Source organism: Glycine max, chromosome 4 (assembly GCF_000004515.6).
Source record: "Glycine max cultivar Williams 82 chromosome 4, Glycine_max_v4.0, whole genome shotgun sequence".
NCBI classification, from domain to species: domain Eukaryota; kingdom Viridiplantae; phylum Streptophyta; class Magnoliopsida; order Fabales; family Fabaceae; genus Glycine; species Glycine max.
In genome coordinates, this window is record NC_016091.4 from 50,624,380 (window position 1) to 50,645,075 (window position 20,696).

General features: G+C 32.4%; 2 protein-coding genes across 2 annotated transcripts; one reads left to right on the plus strand and one right to left on the minus strand.

Annotated features, from left to right (window-relative positions):
* Positions 1–187: 187 nt before the first annotated feature.
* LOC100500676 (uncharacterized) lies at positions 188–2,090 on the minus strand. The gene is made up of 4 exons (NM_001250862.2): positions 1,830–2,090; positions 1,357–1,572; positions 993–1,069; positions 188–759 (listed from the first exon to the last, which is right to left on the minus strand). Exons 1-4 carry the CDS (start codon positions 2,037–2,039, stop codon positions 615–617), a joined length of 648 nt encoding a protein of 215 aa, NP_001237791.1. The 5' UTR covers positions 2,040–2,090; the 3' UTR covers positions 188–614.
* Positions 2,091–16,709: 14,619 nt separating this feature from the next.
* AP2-6 (AP2 domain-containing transcription factor 6) lies at positions 16,710–18,297 on the plus strand. Its single transcript, NM_001252952.2, has one exon. The coding sequence runs from the start codon at positions 16,877–16,879 to the stop codon at positions 17,573–17,575; it is 699 nt and encodes a 232-aa protein (NP_001239881.1). The 5' UTR covers positions 16,710–16,876; the 3' UTR covers positions 17,576–18,297.
* Positions 18,298–20,696: the final 2,399 nt, after the last annotated feature.

The following is a 20,696-nucleotide window of genomic DNA, read 5'->3' on the forward strand; positions in this document are numbered from 1 at the left end:
ACCCATTTCCATAATTAACCCACGAGTAAAATAAGGTTAACCCGCAGTGGTATATAATAAACTTATATACTAGTAACTACATCTTTTATACAGTGATACAAGCAACACTTCATTCGTATAAATATTCACTTATTTTCATATAATTAAATAATCTTCAACTCAGTGCAATTTATACATCAAACATTTGTGCACAAACATAATTCAGAGCTCTATACATTTTTATTGTTTCATCTCATCAATAACATAAGCGTTAAACATTTTCCTAAATTATTGTAGTCCATCCCTTCTTTAAAAACAGGGCATATCAGTCCCTTTCACAGGAAATCATTTGCAACAAATATTTTGAACTGTGAATGCTTTTTTCCAAGGGACATAATGACGAAGGAATTCATACATATAGTAGATGCTAAATAATCAAACCCAGTCACCATCATTCCATTACCTCCAAGAACAAACCAAACTCTCCAATTTCTGCATAGCCCTTGCAGGGGCAACCCACAAACCCCAATGACACATGAAAGGATCCACAAGAAGAAAAACTATACAATGTTGGAGTCATCTCAAAAACTTGAGAAAACAATTTGGTGTTGATAGTTTTCATAAGAAAGCAATATCTATATGAGCTTCTTCTTCCGAAAGAATCGTTTCAGAAACCACAGTTGCAACCCTGAAACCAAAATGCAGATGCCAAGAGAAAAGATACTGAACCAAGCGACTCTAGCATTCGTTGTTTCACTAACTTCCCTCATCTCTGCTTCCCTGTAGCAATGTCCAAGAAAAGGGGAAAATAAGTTTTGAAATGTATTAATCAACATATATAATGAATGATTTGCAATAATTTTATAGGTCTTGTTTCTCAGCCACCCATCACCATCATTGTTACATAGTGAAGTGCTTCAAAAAACCTAATTCATAAAGGCCTCATAACAAAAAGATCGCATCCTATTAAATAAAACTGAAATCAAGCAGCACAATGAACAGATGAGATTTACCTATTCTTCAAATAAATTAGATTGTCCCGGATGGCTTCCACAGCCCCTTCAAGTTTCCTTAGCTCAAGTTCAACACCCTAAAGCAATGCCACAAAAGGAATATGAATGCCATTAAACACTTAGCACACAAAAAAATCCATTATAGATATTACACAGGCAATCAATGATGAGTTTAATTCTATGCCCTATTAATATAAATTATACTGTCAACCAATCAGAAATCATAATATACATGACATTAAAAATAATTATTATAAAATTTAACAAACTTATCATAAATAGTAATCTACATGACAATTTAACCTATTTATTTACTCATCAATGATGGAGAATGAATTAATGAAATCTTTAATAGATTTATTACCTCTATCTTTTCTTTTCTTGCAACGGAGTCCCAATCTTTGGCATGGATTCCAGTTTTCCATTCAAGGCTGATTGTGGTCTCTCCTCCACCTTCTTGATGTTTGTTATTCACCCAAAAGCATGCCACGTAGTTCCCAGACTCGGTAGTTGTAAATGCAAACTGACCGTGGGTAACATTTTCATTCTGGTGAAGATTATTTCCATAAGGGGATGTCACCTACGGAAGAAAAAAAAAAGGAGCAATTGTATAAAACGAGTTGGTCAATATGAACTCTAGTATCATACTTGTACTTTGAGTTAATTAAATCCTAGTATTTCACAATATTTGAGTTCAAGAGCAAGGAAGAAATCTACAAATCTAGTCTAGCCCTAAATCTGCCAAGGATCTACAACTGGGCATGGGAATAACAACAAATCAAAATCAGAAAATTCAATAAAACAAAATTAAAAAAAAAAAAAAGACTGTTTTTATACCTTGGCGGAAATAGTTTGAAGTTGGTGACCCTGGACATCATCGGCTACAACATAGTAATCTGCTAAAACGACAACGTGTGTCTGGATTTCCTCGGACATGCACTTGGTTCCCTTGCTGGGGATGGTTAACCATACAGCCTCGGTGAGAGTGGTGAAACATAACAGCAAGAGCAGAGGGGTTCGAGAGCTGAGGTTGATGTCCTTCGCCATTACTCAAGACAAGAAGGTTGTTGACCTATGAATCCAAATCAGACCAGATCTAAATTTGTCAATTACCCACGATACAATTAACAGTAAGTAGTAGTGTTTACTGTTTACTGTTTACTGTTTACTTGCAGGGGTTAAAATTACTCCAAGCGCACAAGTGCGCGTACAATAGGAGTAGGGGTGACGCATTTCCAGAGTACGTGGCATGCCATTCACCAATCACAATTATGACGCCTGTATCTTGTTACGAAATGTAGCATTAACACAAACCCTTAAACCACACGCTACATTCCCGTTTGAACTCACTTGCTATGGTAAGTGGTACTGGATTTGGATGATTATTATAAAAAATTAAAAATACTCTCTCTATCTCAACTGCAGTTTTAACCTTTCAAAAAAAAAATTCAAATGTACCTATTATTAAATGAGATATTAAAATATTTATTTTAATTTTATATTAAATAATCTTATATTAAAAGATTAATACTTCATCCGGATTAAAATATAAATAAAAAAAATTAATATATACTAAACTAAAATATAAGTAAATTTTAATTAATTCTTTTTATTTAATAATATTATTTTTAAAATATCTTTTGTTTAATTGGAATAAAATGAATTCCTACCTTTGTGCAGGTTATGAGACACATCCCATTATTATAAAGAATCATGAAGATATGACTATTCATCTATATATCTGCCAAATAAAATGTTTAGCTAACACGTGAAATGTTGATAAGTATGATTTAGCAAGAAGATGGTTAAAAATATAGTTTTATTTTTTAATACTAGTAGCGAATTTTATTCCTAATTAAGATTAGCAGCGAATTGCAAAGGAATCTACATTTCCGCCATAGTAAAATTATAATTTATACTAATATCCTCTTAGGTATTATAATTGCTTCCTCCAAGATATTATTATTATAAAATATAAAATATAAAAGTAGTAAAATTTAATATTAATAATTGCTTTCTTAAAATATCTGGTCACACCCATGTGGATCTTGCTTTTCGTATCCGAAGAAGCTTCCAATTTTGAAATCCTTGAGTGCACATTTGCCCATCCCCCCTAGGCCCAAACTCCATCTCATGAAATTTCTCACTTGTAGTTGTAGCTGTTTATCATAATTTGTATTCGGCCGAGTGTTTCCAATCATGGTTAAAATCATCTTTATTTTATAAAATTTATTTTAGTTAAAAGTGATTTTAAAATAAAGTAATTTGTAATCTTTTTTAGCAGTATGAAAAGAATCTAAAACACAAACGAGGACCACCAAAATAAGCAAAAGGCAACACTAGCAAAATAAAACCAATTAATTTGTGTTTGAAAAAAAATATTAGAACTGTGAATTTTATACTAAAATTTAATACAGTTCTTTCAATTTAACGTAAATATAAATTTTAATAGCTTAAATAAATATTCGATAAAAATAAAATAAAATGACGTTATATGTATTCATAAATGTAATTAATTTTAGATTATCTGTGTTTTATAAAATTGATTTTAGTTAAAATCAAATTTAAAATAGATAATTTTCATGACAAATGTAATGCTATTTAGATATGTTGATACTTGATATTATTCACTTTTAGATGTGTAATTACTGAACTTGTTGGTAATTAAACATGACGATACAAAAATTAAATGTGCAATTTGGGTGAAAGCTTGTAAACTTGATTTGGATTATTTTGATTTTATAAAAATGATTTTGCTTAAAAATATGTTTGAAGTGAAAATGTGAAATGATTTATATTTGAAATTTCGTCTTATAAGTAAGTTTATAGTTGAATTTAGTATGGAAATTTTTAAATTAATACATAGGTTATATTTTCCCCCTTATAATCTGACGTGTTTTAAGAAGTAAGATTATGGTCCGATTTCTTTAAACTTAAAAGATTAATTTTTAAAAAAGTGCGTTTTAAGAAAGTGGTTTTTTATGAAACAGATCGATAAGATTTATTTCTTTAAAAAAAAGCCAAAAAAACTACTTTAAAAAATAGTTTAGAAACATAAAAAAATAAAATTAAAATGGTTATTTTATTTATAATTTTTGTTTTTTTTTTTAAAGAAGCTTAAACATACTAAGTTACTAACCCGTATTTAACAAGTAATAACTAAACATAATTTTTTAAAGTAAAATCACGTTACAGTCATCAAGTGTAAATGTGAGTTATCCGAATTTTATCCTTTTCAAAAATAATTATTGATAAGCTTTATTTATTTTTTTATTAAACTTTGCATTAGTAAAAAAAATTCTAATGAATATCAGAGGATTAAAAAAAATAAAAATATAAACATCTTTCCAAACAACTATAATGGTGTTATCGCCACCCAAAAAAAACTATAATGGTGCTTCTTATTATAGTCATCAAAAGGACTTCTAATCTCCTCTCTCAATTTGAGATTTATATCCTCTTCTTGAAGAATGTGTGAAAGAGAGATGCTAATTTTTTTCTTAACACTATCTGAAATTTACTGAAAATTATGTTTTTTTTTAAGTCTTACTTTTCATTCAATTACTCTTTCTTGATCTAGAAGTGATATTCATTAAATTTTTTATTTTCAATAAATTTTTGTAAATGATAAAAAAATAATAAGAATTTTTTTTAATTAATGAAATTTTTCAAATTTTATTTTTAATCTCTTAACTTTTTTCCGTTCTTAATTTTAGTCCTTTTGAACTAAAACTAAGCTGATAAAAACAACTAAAACTAAGGAAAAAAATTAAGGGAGTAAAAGTAACAATAAAATAATGAAAACAGATAAAAAAAAGTTAGAGACTAAAAATAAAAATTCTAGAAAGATAATAAACCCTAACATTAAAAAGAGAATGTTAGAAAGAAAATTTTCTTGTGTGTATGAAATGAAAAGTGTATATATATTCAAATTTGAAATTAATTAAATCCATTAAGTATTTTAATTTAAATCAAACAAATTTTCACACTCACTTTTCTAAATTAGCATTCTTCTGAGTTCTTACTTGGATAAACCCACGTCTTTTCTGCTCGATTCCATTACCTTGCGTTTGGAAAAGGAATTTCAAAATTTCAAGGAATTTGAAATGTCTAAAATTTGAATTGCTTTGATTTTAATTTCTTTCATTTTTTAAATGTTTTGTTTGGATAAATCAATTCAAATTTCTTCCATTTTAAATTCTTTATTTGGATAGGACAATTCAATTTCTTCCCTATGCAAAATTTCAATTTTATATTTAAATAGATGAAATTTTAATATTAAACTTTATAGAAAATAAACACAATCTAATTTTGAAATATTAATTAAAAAATATTTTCAATTTTTAATAATTTATAAATACAAAATATTGATAATTTTAACTAGGGTTGTTTTGTCTGACCACAACCAATGATGTTTTTAAACTGACATATCAACCAAGACTATTTTTCGGTCAACATCAAATAGGGTTTTTTTTGTCAAAGTATGTCGGGAATATTTGTCAGTTGATGTCAGTCAGGATTATTTTTTGGCTAACGTTGGTTGAGTCTATTTTTAAGCTGATGTTGACTAGATTTTTTTACCAATGTCGACTAGGGTTTGTTTGGCCGACACCGACTTGGATCTTTTCGAACGACATTGACCAAGGCTATTTTTAGTCAATGTGGGCCTAAAAAATCCTAGCAGACGTTAAAAAAAAACTACCCAATATCGGCTAAAAAATAGTTTGGTTTATGCCGACTAATAGAACCTATCCAATGTCGGCTAAAAATAACCCTAACTAATGTCGGACAAAAAACCCTACCCAACATCGACTATAAAATAGCCTTGGCTGATGTTGGCTAAAAAATAGCTCTGACCGATGTCGACCAAAAAAACTAGTGGATGTCAACTGTAAGAACCTAGTCGATGTCGACTAAAAATAGTCATGTCTGATGTCGGTAAAAAATATCTAGCTAATGTTAGCAGAAAAAACCCTAGCCAACATCAACCAAAAAACCTAGTTAATGTGGTTAAGAAATAGCTCTGGCTGATGTCAGTCAGAAAACCCTAGTCGATGTCAGCAAAAAAATTCTAACCGATGTCGGTTAAGAAAATCTTGTTGACATCAACTAAAGCACCCTAGCTAACATCAGCTAAAAAATAACTATAAATGATATTGGCTAAAAAATAGTTTTGGCTGATGTTGGCTGAAAAAACCTAACTAGCATCGACTGGAAAATCCTAACAAGTGTCTACTCAAAAGTTAGTCATGATCGATATCAATGGAAAAAATCTAGCCAACGTCGGCCTAAAAAATTATTGGTCAACATCAACTGAAAAAAACCTGGATGACAACAACCAAAAAAATTCTTGGCCGACGTTAGCAAAAATTTCCCATGACTGACGTTAGTGAAAAAATAACCCTAACCAACATCATCTATCTTAGCCGATATCAACAAAAAATAGCTTTGATTGACATCATACAAAAAAATTATGACCGAAAAAACCTCGGCCAACATCAGTGAAAAACAACTTATGTTGATATCGACCGTAAAAACTTTGGTTACCCGTAGTTGTGAGTGTTGAGCGAGAAAGAGTCACGAACAAGAACATAAGTTAGAGTGAGCATCTTCAAAAAAAGAATTTCAAATTCTATATTTTTTGAAAAAATTTGAAATCCCTCTGTTTTAGTCAATCAAAATGATTCATAAAAATACCAAAAATTAAATCTTTTTTCAAATACTCTATCCAAACAAACTATTTTATCATGAATCATTTTAAATTCCTTGAAAAAATAAATTCTCCTGTTAAATTATTTCATCCAAACACATTAATTAGTTTACCATTTTTTATGCATACAATTGTAAAGAATATCTTTAGTCTTCAAGGAGACTAATTTCTTTGAATTCCAAGATCTGAAAGCACTATCTAAGACGTGAGTTATCTCTTCCCAATTAAATTTTATTCATATGCAATAGTTTTTTTTTTTAGGTTATTCATATGCAATAGTTACGATTCAAGCCTCTAATTAACTACATACTTATGTAAGAGAATAGAGGCTATCACTACTTTGGCTAACAACTTGCTATAGAGTGTTTGAAAATTTGTTGAGAAAGATCGAAAATACAATGTTTGAAATGTAAAAGTTAATTATAACTATTAATTTCTCAAAATTACATCCAAAACCTGTGGAATCAAACACACTAACAGTATATAGTGTACTGCTTATAGTACCTCCATGGCTCCATCCTATTTCTCAATGCACGTTCAACATCAATCTCACTCTCAGATTCCAAACACATCCCGAGTCTCCAATGCATGCAAGCATGACACTAGCCCCTAGGGTGGGTGTGAGGTCAATATTAGTGAAGATAATTATTTGTGTGGTAACAATAATAACAATGCATAAACATCTTATTATTTTAAATACTTTTTTAACATCTCTTATTTTTCATCGGTCTTTTTCTATGACATTATAAATCTTATAATATTTATATTTTTAGAGGTTAAATAACAAAATAAATGTCTTAAGTAACATTTTTCATTGTGCCAACTCCAAGCCATATCCAACCTAATTGGTCCTACAAATCACAATTCTTTCTGGCTGAATTATTTAGTATGTCGTTTTCATGGGTGTCTTCGTCTGTCAAAAGGGTACGGATATGGTTCTGTAGTTCGTACGGGCCAATAAGGACAGACTAGAGTACAGATATAGTACCTTATCAAAATGGCTCAACCATGCATGCATCCACTACATTTTATGGTCAAGTAGTTCGGCAGCATGCCACCTAGTCTACTGTATTTCCGTAATTTATATTGGAAGCTCAACTATGAATAGATATTGGCCAATATTAAAAAAAGATTATATAGTCATTTAATTTAAGTTTAAAAACTCGTATATTAAAATAGCGTGATGTGTTGATCCTGGCCCCTAGTGTAATTTCTCCCAAGAGGTTCAACTCCATTACAAAGTACTATATTTCATATTTCATTAACTCTTATCTTTAATGTTTCAGGTGTGACAGGCCAGGATAATGAAGATTTTTTTTGCCTTTAATTTCAATATTGAAATTTGATCTGTTACTTAGAAACAAAGCGAAACTTAAATTGGGAAAAATTTTATACGCTTTAATTTGTATTGATCCCTTTTTAAACCTTAAGGCAAAGTTGATGATGTTGCTTACCAACTGAATATACAATCAAAACATAAATACAGTTTTATTGTGAACAATTGGAGTACTATTCACGGACTTATAAGCATAATTATGATATATATCACGCTGAACTTTAAACATATAATCCTTTCTTTATATATGAAAAGGCACAAGTTTTTTTTTTTTTTTTTTTTTTTTTTTTTTTTTTTTTTTTACAGAAAAAACGCACAAGTAGTTCTTATAAACTACCTACCATTCCCCTTATAATAATTACCACTAAACTCACTCAAGGGCTTTTAATTCCTTATTTTTATATAATCTAACCTATTGAACAATGGCCATCTTCACTTTTTTCTTAGAATGATTAAGTGCACAACCTCCTGTGCACAAAGTTATTAGTTACTCCTAAAATCTTTTAAACTATATATCTATATCTCACTCTCATCGCTGAACGTACTTTATTTAAAACTAACTTTTATATTCACTTATACATACACGTTTGCATGCATTGCCATTTTAATTATCTTTTCTCTCTCTTAAAAATGTGAGTTTCGATGTAATTTAGTTCCAACTTGTCTTAAAGAATAAAAATTATTTTCTATTTATATATTTTATCCTGTCTTTATTTTTAATCAGTATAAAATTGAATTTTTTTTCAATCAATATTTTTTAGCTTTAATGTGTGAATAATATGATTGTTGACATCTTTTAATAAATTTTGAATATACTCCGATACTCACAAATGGAACTAGGTTAGGAGGAATAGGGGCAGTTGCCCCCCGAATCCACAAAACTCCATTAACATCCATTTTCACATTATATATTTGCCCCCCTTACTACATGAGCAAGCTTCAACCATAGTCCAACATATGAAGAGACATTATTTTCGGTACTTATTTTTTTAAAAAAAATATTTTATGCTATCTAATTAATACAAATATAAAACAATAAAATTTATCAATTAGCAATGTATAAGGTCTGTGTAGGAAGCAAGCCATCTCCAATATTAATTGCATCATCCTTTTACTTCTCTTCCTTTGAATTCTTTTATTCTTTCAAATATTGAAACGTTTTTCTTAAAGATAGTAGGAGAAATCAACGTGTCTTCTTCTTTAAAAAATCTTGTATTATTCAATTTTACTTTTTATTTTATATATAACAATAGTTTTATACATTAGATAGATAAAATATAAGTTAATTGTTTTTAATTGCTCATATAAATTATAATTATAATGATTTTCTTATACTAATTATAACAACACTAATAATTTCATCTGCTATATAATTTTAGCAATTATATGTTTATTGCTTTTAAATATGTTTTCTCATTTATATGTTAGGTTTTAAATTGCTTTCAATTCAATAAATAAATTAATTTTAGCTATAGATTAATATTAATTTTGCCTATCAAGTGCATTAAGTTTTCATCTCTCCTAACAATTTTTTCTAGTTGCATCCTTGCTAATTTTAATTTATAAGCTAGACTTGAATCTAACACAATTTATAATATTATCTCTAGTCGATATATTAGCATTCTTAGTATGTACAACAATTATTGTAAGATAATTTCATAAGAGACTGATAGGAAGAAGGTATTACAGAAGGAAGAAGGAAGAAACAGGCCTGCTAAGGCCCAAAAGGAAAACAGAATCGAGGCTGAGTTGGCAATGAGACCTTGTTGTGTAGTGTTACTAGGAGACAAGTTTAACCGCTTTTTGTTATTGTAATATTTCCTAGCGTGATTTGGTGCAATTCTGTTAGCAAGAAGAATTGCTATATATATGGCTATGTAATAATTAGCAAGGATATGAATGAAAATACAGAACTATTCCCTCTAGCTTTCTTCTTTTCTTCTTCTTCTTCAGGAGGTGTTGGCCCTCGAAGCCAGTTATGCAAGCTTAACGTATCATTTTGGTGCTTTCTGGGGCTTGCTGGGTTTTACCGCCGTTTCATCCGTGGTTACACTTCAATCGCAGCACCTCTGGTCCACCTCACCACATTGGACCACTTTGAATGGACACCCCAAGCACAAACGACTTTTGACCAGCTTAAGCACGCTCTCTTCGAAGCTCCCGTTTTAGCCTTGTCGGACTTTCAGTTTCCTTTCACCATTGATAAAAACGCCTCTAGTGTTGGGATGAGGGCAATCTTGTCACAATGCAACCACCCCATCGCCTTCTTTAGCAAGCCTTTCAGTCCAAAATTCCAACGAGCATTAGCGTATGTTCATGAACTATTTGCGATAACGGCGACGGTAAAGAAATGGCACCAGTACTTGCTTGGCCATCGTTTCACTATCATCACCGATCACCGCAGTCTCAAGGAACTCTTGACTCAGGTCATACAGAAGCTGGAACAACATATGTATCTTGCGCGGTTGATGGGTTATGACTACCAAATCCAATACCATTTTGGCGTACACAACCAAGCGGCAGATGCTCTCTCCAGATGTTTTGATCATGACTCGTCCACACTGATGAGTCTATCCGTTCCTTGCCCATTGTTCTTCGAGGAACTACGTCGCCAGCTAGATGATCATTCTGAGTATCGACGACTTAGAGAAGCCATCACGACATAACCAACTAAACACTCGGGTTTCACCCTGGTTTATAACTTGATTCTCAGAAGGGGACGAATTTGGCTACCGAAAGGGCTATCCTTGATTCCCACATTACTTATTGAGTATCATTCAACACCTGCCGGCGGTCACATGGGAATCGCAAAAACAATAGCCCGTTTGTTGGAAAACTTTGATTGGCCAGGACTCCGGGAAAATGTCACCAATTTTGTCTCGCAATGCATTGACTGTCAGTTCCCCATCGTCCCTGGAAAGACTTATCCCTTGACTTTATCATTGGACTTCCGCCCTATCACGGCAACACAGTGATATTGGTGGTAGTTGATTGATTTTCAAAGGGAATCCACCTTGGCATGCTTCCACCAACTCACACATCTCATGCAGTAGTCTTCTTGTTCATGGAAATTATGGGAAAGCTTCACGGTCTCCCTCGTAGCCTGGTCTCTGATTGCGATCCTCTATTCATTAGCAAATTTAGTAGGAGTTGTTTCGTCAAAGTGGCACGCAACTGAGGATGAGCTCAGCCTATCACCCACAAAGTGATGGTCAAACAGAAGCTTTAAACAGAGTCATAGAGCAATATCTATGAGCATTTGTGCATCATCGGCCAAGGGAATGGGGCAAACTCCTTCTATGGGTAAAGTGGTCTCATAACACATCATGGAACACGGCGACGGGCACCACACCCTATGAAATTACATTCGGCCGCAAACCATTTAATTTCCCAGAATATCTCATGGGCTCCTCCACTCTTGATGCGGCTGATGATATGCTAACAAACAGAGAAGACATGTTCTAGGTCATTCGCAAGAAGCTTTTGAAGGTACAAGAACGTATGAAGACCATTGCGAATGCGAAACCGAGAGAAGTGACCTACCAACCAGATGACTGGGTCATGCTTAAACTACGTCCGCACCGGCAAGCTTCAGCTAAGGGACCACACGCATTCATGGGAAAATTAGTTAAGCGATTCTACGATCCATTTCAAGTCCTGGAACGCATAGGGACCATAGCATACTGCCTGAATTTACCAGAAGGGGTTCGCATACACCCTGTTTTCCATTGTTCATTGTTGAAAGCATTCAAAGGATCTCCGGAATCCATCCAAGAGGTTCACTTGCCGAATCAATTTGTTCAACATTAGCCCGTAATTACTCCTCTAGCCATATTAGATTATCGGCGAACATCGGCACAAGGACCTTGGGAAGTGCTCGTGCAATGGGAAGGGTTATCCCCAGATGATACTTCCTGGGAAGACTGGACTCAATTATGTGAAGACTATCACCTTGAGGACAAGGTGATTTTCCAAAAAAAATGCAACAACTAGAGGTGCCAATGCAAAAATCAAAGGTGCGGATAGAAGGAAAAGCTAAGAGGGCCATCACAAAGCCCTCTTATAGTGATAGGAAGAAGGTATTGCAGAAGGAAGAAACAAGTCTGCTAAGGCCTAAAAGGAAAACAGAATCGAGGCTAAGCTGGAAGTGGGACCTTGTTGTGTAGTGCTACTAGGAGACAAGTTTAACCGCTTTCTGTTATTGTAATATTCCCTAGCATGATTTGGTGCAATTATGTTAGCAAGAATTGCTATATATATGGCTATGTAATAATCAACAAGGATATGAATGAAAATACAAAACTATTCCCTCTAGCTATCTTCTTCTTTTTCTTCTTCTTCTTTTTCTTCTTCTGGAGGAGGTGTTGGCCCTCGAAGCCAGTTGTGCAAGCTTAACATATCAGAGACTAAGTTCCAATTTATTCGATGTAACATCCAAAATCTCTAACTGATATAAGAATTTATCTTTTTCAACATATACTTTCTTTTTTCCTATTTTTTTTCCCCTTTCTTTCATTCTATTTCTTCCGCCTTTTATATAACAAAAAATGAGATATTCGAAATGACATCAATTTTGACAAGTTGTATCAAGAATCTCATTGAAACAAATTAAAGAGAAGACATTGGGGGACATTATTCTTGAAATCTTATCATTATTTTTCTTAAAATCTAAAAATTAAAATTAATTATTTATTATAATCATTAAATTTTTAAAAAATAAATAATGATAATGAAAAATAATTCTAAAAAAAATTACTCTTGGAATAAGTTGATCCTCCTCTTCGTGAATTATAATAATAATAATAATTAAAATTGCCTAACAAAATTTTTGAATAGGCTGATCCACCAGAACAAACAAATTTTTTAGGTAACTCAAGGATTTTTTTACTTTTCTTTTAATTAAATCAAGCTTTAAAATTTTTTTAGCCTGACCATTTTAATAGGTAGATAGTTCTGAACAGTCTTACGGAGTCTTATTTTCATCTCTATGTATTACTCCACGTTCCAACTTTCGGGATTTAAGTATTGGTAAATCTAAGACGTATCATGATCATGTTCACACACATAATTGGTAGGTAACAAGAAGTAAACCAAATTCGAGAAGGTCCAGCTAATCCAATGGATAAAACCCATTTGCAAATGAAGTTTCCTTCAAACTTCCAACAATCAGAGCCTCCTCTTCTCAGAATATTTGATCACAATTCTAAAACAGATTGTGCGTGGCAAGAACATGTGCGCATCATTAATATGAAATCAATGGCATGTCAAAGACCGTACTCTTAGCTGCCACGCCCAATTATAAATCGATTATCAAGTTATTTTCTTGGGTTGTTAATTTTAAAAAATGTCCTTGTGTTCATTGAGAGAGCAAAATGTCTTGAATATTAATCCATATTTTGTGTGTTCTCTCTACAAGTCCCAAGTATGTAAAAGGGGAAGGAAGCAAGAAAGAAGGAGAGGACACGTACGGATTGACGACACTATTCTCTTCACACATGCATTATCATTGGGGAGTGCAATTGTGACTACTAATTTGTTATTACTTTAATCAATCTAACTCTCACTAATTGTTTTGTTCACTCTCAATTCAAAATAAAGGCACTGGCACACCCATTTCTAAGTTTATAGTAGTATATATGATTATATTGTACCAAATGATTGTTGCATACCCGAACCGGAAGGATAAAAAAAAACGCAGTTAATACTTGAAACCATGTTAAAAAGGCTGCTCATCTAACTTGGTTTTGACTTTTGATATTAAATTAGTAGTTTCAACAAATATAAAAAAAATTCATGGACATCTCTCTCTGTATAATTATTTTTTTTAATCTGGGATTCTTACTTTGTAATCCTTATTCCTTACACATTGGAAGATCATTGCTAGCGGACAATTACAAAACCTTTGCTGTAAAGTTGACAAAACTCACGCTCATGTTTACCTACTGCATAAACTTAATTCAAATAAAAAAATATATATTTATGTATTCAAGTGTTAATGAATTTTTATATATTCAGCTCATGCATAGAGATTATCGATATGTTTCCTACATGAGGACTGAATTTTATAATATTTAAAAGAGCAGAGGAAACCTTTGAACCCATAAAATTCAACTTTGACCCAGGTTAGAAAGAGTCACTTGTTCCTAAAAAGCGCTTTCTTTTCCTCACATATCCTCCAGCATGTGAGCGGAGCAGGCATTTTCTCAAAGTAAAAATCGAAGTAAAAATTATCATGTGATTCAAGACTATAATCCACACTAATCTTTATATATAACATGTAATTAAAATTTTCAATTTATAAGAAAAACTTAATCTTATTGTGTCACACAAAAATTAATTATACCTGATACATGTTTTACTATGATTTTTATGTAGCAACAAAGAATTGTTTTTTTGGTAATTTTACTATATTTTGTATTCATCCTGATATTCTATTATTCTACCACCAAACCAAACACGTTATTAGTGTTCTTAAACCATACTAATTTCTCTTTTGTGTCATAAGAATGGAGAGTCCAGTTAAAACCTTAATATTTCGCTTTTTGGTTATTATAGTTCTCGCATAAGCGATGCTGGACAGTTAGATTAAATATATGCGTATAAATGAATCTGATAAGATTAATTACATTGCTTGCAATCATATGATAAAAGTTAGAAAAATAAAAGTATAGATACGGAAGGCACATACTCAAAAGTATATAAATAAAACAAGTAGGAGTGAAAAAGTCAAGTTATGCAGGCGTTGCGTTAGCATAAGCATCGTTATAATACCGTTGAGGTGTGTGAGGCTAGCTTTGATTTAATTATTAGTAAATTGTTCCGTAGTTTAGAGAGAGAAAAGGATAACAGACATAAGCCACAGTCGATGAGAAAATGAGGGTCCATGACGCGGTTTTGCAGCTGAGTACAGAGAAGCAACAGCTGTTCGATTGCATATGCAAATGGGGTTCACTATTGAACTGCGCGTCGAGTGTTGTCTGCATAAATATTTTACCTTCCAACTTTCTTGTGCATTACAGCTTTAGTTCAAAATCCCTGTCAAGCATCAGCACCTGCAGGAAGCTACCTCTTAATTTTGAGAGAATCCAATGTGTCTCTCTCGATCTCTACATACAATATTAATGTAAAAAACTATACTATAAGATGACATACAATAACATATAAACCATCTTGCCTTCCTCAAATAGTTACAACTTAAGATAACATATAATAAAATGAAGCATATTTTTTTCCATTCGAAACTTTTATACATGAAAAAATTATGTTATAAACAAAGAAAGTTTTGTTAAAAATGAGCACAATTTTTTTAGAGTATGTTTGGATAGAGAATTTTAACTGAGGAAAGTAATTTAACTATGATGACTTGAGAACATAGAGAACACGTATAACTAGCACACTAATCATATTTTTTCTTTTTTTTCATTCATTTTTTTTCACCCTCCTAATTTTAACCCTTTTTATCCAAACACAAAATTTTGAAAATAAAAAAATTTCAATTGAAATATTTGAAATTCTTAGAATTTAAAATTCCTCAGAATTTTAAATTCCTCCATCCAAACATACTCTTAAGGAAATTTCATAGGGTCTAAAAAATGATAATGTGCACATTATTGGGTGGATAATTAAAACTGTACGCTGTTTGCAAAGATACAATTTTGCCCTTACTTTTGGAGTTCAATCTAAGATTAATAAATTGGAGTTTCAGCAGGGAAAAGATGAAGACTTATTCCAAAGTCAGACCTAAAACAGACAGGAAGATTAATGTACTTTATTTTCATATTTCTGATTCGTCCATAGGATTCGAGTTTAATGCATCTATGGATTGCACACTTCAACTATAAGTCGTGGCGTTTGAAAACTTTGCTCATCACTTGTCCTTAGTCGTTTGAGTTGTATTAACCACCCTGCGAAGTTATCAACTAAAAAGTCGTATCACATTTTATTTTATACCGCCGTAGAATAAATCCTCCTTTGACATTGAGCATCCAAAAACTAACATTCTGCGAGGACCAAATCAAAACTCTCCCAAAAGAACATTAATATTTAATGCACTAGGAAGCAAGCTCATCCACGGGAAGTGGTCAAAATGTGCTGAAAGAACAAGCCAGATATATCTTTTGGTGCTAATTAAACAGTAATTAGGTCAGTTAGATTAGTGAAGCAGAAGAGTTAATTTGATTCTTCTAGCCAAAAAGTGGATGATATGCAGCATGATTACAATATGGTCGCAATTTAGTTTACTGTGAGTTTCGTTCAGTTTAAAGAGTATTATCTTTTGTAGAGAGTTCAGAAAATTAACTATTTTTCAAGAAAAAGAGGTTACTAAACATGCAATTACTAATTAGTGAACAAGTTAGTTTGTTAAGATAAAAGCTTAATATATGGTAAGTGACGTAAGTATATATTTTACACCTATGAAGGAAGCTTCAGTGAGAAAGGACAAAAAAGTCATTTTAAGAACAAAGTTGTATGTATTAAATTGACATAAACTAAAAACCATCTGGCACCAATGTCGTATCTTGACTACCGAGGATTTGCTAGTTGCTACCTTGAGACGCAAGCCTCTCTATGGTTCTCTCTATAAATAGTGGATCTCTCTTCTTCCCCACATTCACTTTTGATTTGATTCTTTTCCCCACTTTCAGAACAGCAGCAACAAGGTATAGAGAGAGAGAGAGAGAGAGAGCCAAAAAAAAACAAACTAGTACTCAACAAAAAGAGAAAGAGAAACCTCTTAAACACGCACCCTTAATTCCTACCTCAAAGAAAGTACTACTCTTCAAACATTTTCTATTCACTGAAGAAGGATCTTTGCACTTGCACTTGCAGCCATCTATCATGGTTAAGTTAGAGCACAAGATCAAAACAGAACCATCATCAAAGGAAATGCGGTTATCTTCACTCTCATCATCAGCATCAACATCATCAGATTGCAAGAAGAAGAAGTACAAGGGAGTGAGAATGAGGAGCTGGGGATCATGGGTGTCTGAGATTAGAGCACCAAACCAGAAAACAAGAATATGGTTAGGCTCTTATTCAACCCCGGAGGCTGCAGCTAGAGCCTATGATGCTGCACTTCTATGCCTTAAAGGATCCTCAGCAAATCTCAATTTCCCTTTAAGCTCTTCACAACAATACATTCCAGGAGAGGCTGTCATGTCCCCCAAATCAATCCAAAGAGTTGCTGCGGCCGCTGCAAATAGTTTCATTGACAATGCCAACACTCCCCCTTCCCCACCTCCTGCTTCTAACCCATCATCATTGGCCTCATCCCCCTCATTGGTCTCTTCTCCCTCGGATCAAATCGACGACAACGCATCGCTGATATCGTCTTTCGAAGCCTACACTAGTTGTGACCAAGCAAATCAACCAATGACTATGAATGTGATGGAACCTTGGTACACCTTTGCTGATGGTCTTCAATCCCCTAAGTATGTTGATCAGATGCTAAGTGGTGCTTTCTTCGATTTCGATTCGTCTCATCTGTTTGATGATCTATACGAAGAAAGTGACATTCGTTTGTGGAGCTTCTGCTGAGAAAAAAAAAAAATCAATTCAAGCCAACTACAATATTTCTCTTTTCTCAAAAATTCAATTCGTTTGTCTTCAGTGGTATAACTTGAAGATGTTACTGACTGTAACCAGATTAAAATTTGTATACCCTATGCTACATAATAGTGCATATTAGATGAAATTCATATAGAGATAAGACAATTTTTGGCCTCTCTTATGTGAATTTCTAGGAGTCTGAAATTATGTATCATTGATGCAAAGCTTGTTATGTCAATGTCATGAATGGTTTCCCATCCACTGTGTCACAGAATAAAGGGAGAAAAAATAATATAGTCATCAAAATCCTTAGTTATAAGCAATTCATTTCACTGTTTTTTGAATGTAACTATGGGAGGAGACTTTTGCTATTGTGAGTATCTTTAGGAAGGCTTTTTTTGCAAGGGAAGGTATCTGAGATGCTTATTTCCAATCCAATGAGAATAGGAAACCATGTACAGAGCGTGGTAACTTGAAACCATTGGAAAAAGTGCGTCTTTTCTAAGCATTGTCTGCTCTCCCGCGTGCCCAAAGAACAAAGAGTGTTCCCTTATTTTGATGTTTAAGTTTGGTATTTTATACCCTATTCTATTCTTCTCCTAGATGGGAATAAATCCTGGTTAATTTCCATTTTATGCATGGTGCATAGTGATCGATTTTGTACTGCCCCTGAGCTGTAACACTCTCCCTCCCACAGTTTTGGGTTAGATTTTGGTAATGCTTTTAATTAATTGAGTTGGTGGAGGCAACAAATTTATGAAATTGAACATCAAAGATGATTTGATCGTATGATGATTCCTTAAATTCTTTTTTTGGTTCTTTAATTGGGCCAACTTTGTTTGCCTTTAGTAGCATATGATATCTAGCGAAAAAGAAAATTTATAGTCATGACTGTTGATGCAAGCAATTCTTTCTTTTGTAACGTGTTGAGAATATTATATGCAAGGTCATATTCTTTACACAATAAGAAGGCTAGACAAACTTTGACGCTTTTTGGCCAACTTTTGAACCTCATCATGTGTCCGAGCCTATTCATCAGACATGACCTGTCCTATTGTGAAATGGGCTAAGGCATGGGATGCCATTCTCTCTTGTTCTTTTTACATTGCATCTAACTAAACTAGTCTCAATGCTCAACATGGACACAAAGTGGCTTCCACGGGCTATGTAGGCTTTTTCTCACAAAGGGAGTATACAAGAAATTAAGCTTTTGCTTTTGGTATTACTAGTTCACATATACGTAGGAAGAAGGACAGGGGATCCTCCCTTTCCTTTGAAACCTTTGTTTTTCTCGACGTACATGTTCTTGGGCCTACATAGCATTATGTCCCTAAGGCATCGATTCAATTTAGCTTATTCTCAATTTTATGCACATGAAAATGATATAACTAAATGACAATTTAAATGTTGCGTTTTGAGACACAGCATGTGAGTGTCCTTCTTTTGGCCGTCAGCATGTGAGCTCAATGTGTCAATCAATACAAGATTATAATATATTTTGTAAATTATTGGTATTTTATTTTATATTAACAAGCGACTCAATCAAATTTGTTGTATTTTTTTTTCTTTTACCACTTAGATCCTTTGAAATTATGCTAATAGTTTACTTTTAAGTATACCATTTTGAGCTCGTAAAAGTAACAGGTGCTGTAGAATTAGACAAGGCCATAATTATTAGGCTTGTCATTACTAATTTTAGTTATGACATGTTTCAATGACATTATGTATAGTGATTGCGATATCATATAAAGAAGTGATACGTTGAAGTATAAACAATGGTTAGGTATTTCATGTGGGATCACTCGCTTCTCATATAATGATTGTGAGAAAGAATAATTGCCCACCATAAAGAAAAGGCAGGGGTAGGGAGGTCGAGATCCAACATTAAGCATGATTTAAATGATCCATGCTTGGCCTTATTAAGACATAATTTTAGTGAATTGCTGATTAATCAAGAATCCGTGTAGATTTCAACCAGTTAAACTTTTATTAATTGATTTGTTTCACATGGCATCCTATCAAACAACGCAAATTAATGCAAATTATCTTGCATATAATACAGGAAGTGATTTTTAACCGTGAAGGTGTCTCAGTAACGACAGTATTTATTTTCTTCGTTCACTGTTCAGCCCGCAGTACTTAACTCAAATGCAACTATTTGGTCCAAAACGTGTGAGAGAAAGTTTGAAACTATTGTCTGTTGAGTGTTGACAGTGAGCATTTGGAATTCTATGAGCCCCAGAGCTAGTGGGCATTTGGCAAACTGGACACTCGCTATTACAGTTCTGTAACCAACTGTAATTATTACTATGCCAAAAGAAGAATATTTATAAAAAAAATTGCTCAAAAATAATAAAACTGTGTGCTACGCCATGGTTTCTCTCAACCATTTTTTATCTTGACATGAATAAGAATTACTATTATACTAATTGATTTTTTTAGTTTAATTTTTACACAGCTAGTGTAAAATTTAAGTACAATGACAACTAATTAAAAACATAGTAAATTAATGAATTTTAAAATATTTATCATAAAAATTAACAAATTTATTATATATACGATGAGAAATTTTAATTGAATGTCAACATAGATACATAAACTATTTCCTCTAAATTTTTTATTTTTGTTTATCAGATTTTCCTTTTTTTCTAGATGCAACGCAAATAATAGATTGTCCATTTTTATAAACTTCACTTCCTATTTCTGACACGTAAATGTGAAATTTTGGTTTTTATTTTTATTTTTTTGGTAGACGGTAGATATATATACCTAACCTTTATCAATACTTAGAACTAAGTAGTAATTAAATTAAAATAACTCCATATCATTTAATTCATATAATTAGTGGTAAATCAAGGAATTTAGCTAAATTATTTAAATAAGAATAAGTAAGTTATCATATATTTTTTTAAATAATGTTTAATTCTCACAACTAAAAAAATACAATCAGTGGTAAAATTTGGAATATCTAATATCATTTGTTATTATATTAAAACAAATTTCAACAAGATTGATACGATTATTATATCGTACCTTTATATAACCTAAAATTTAGTCCGGTAATTTGTTTAAATAACTTTGGGTCTTTATTGCATACCATCGTGTCATC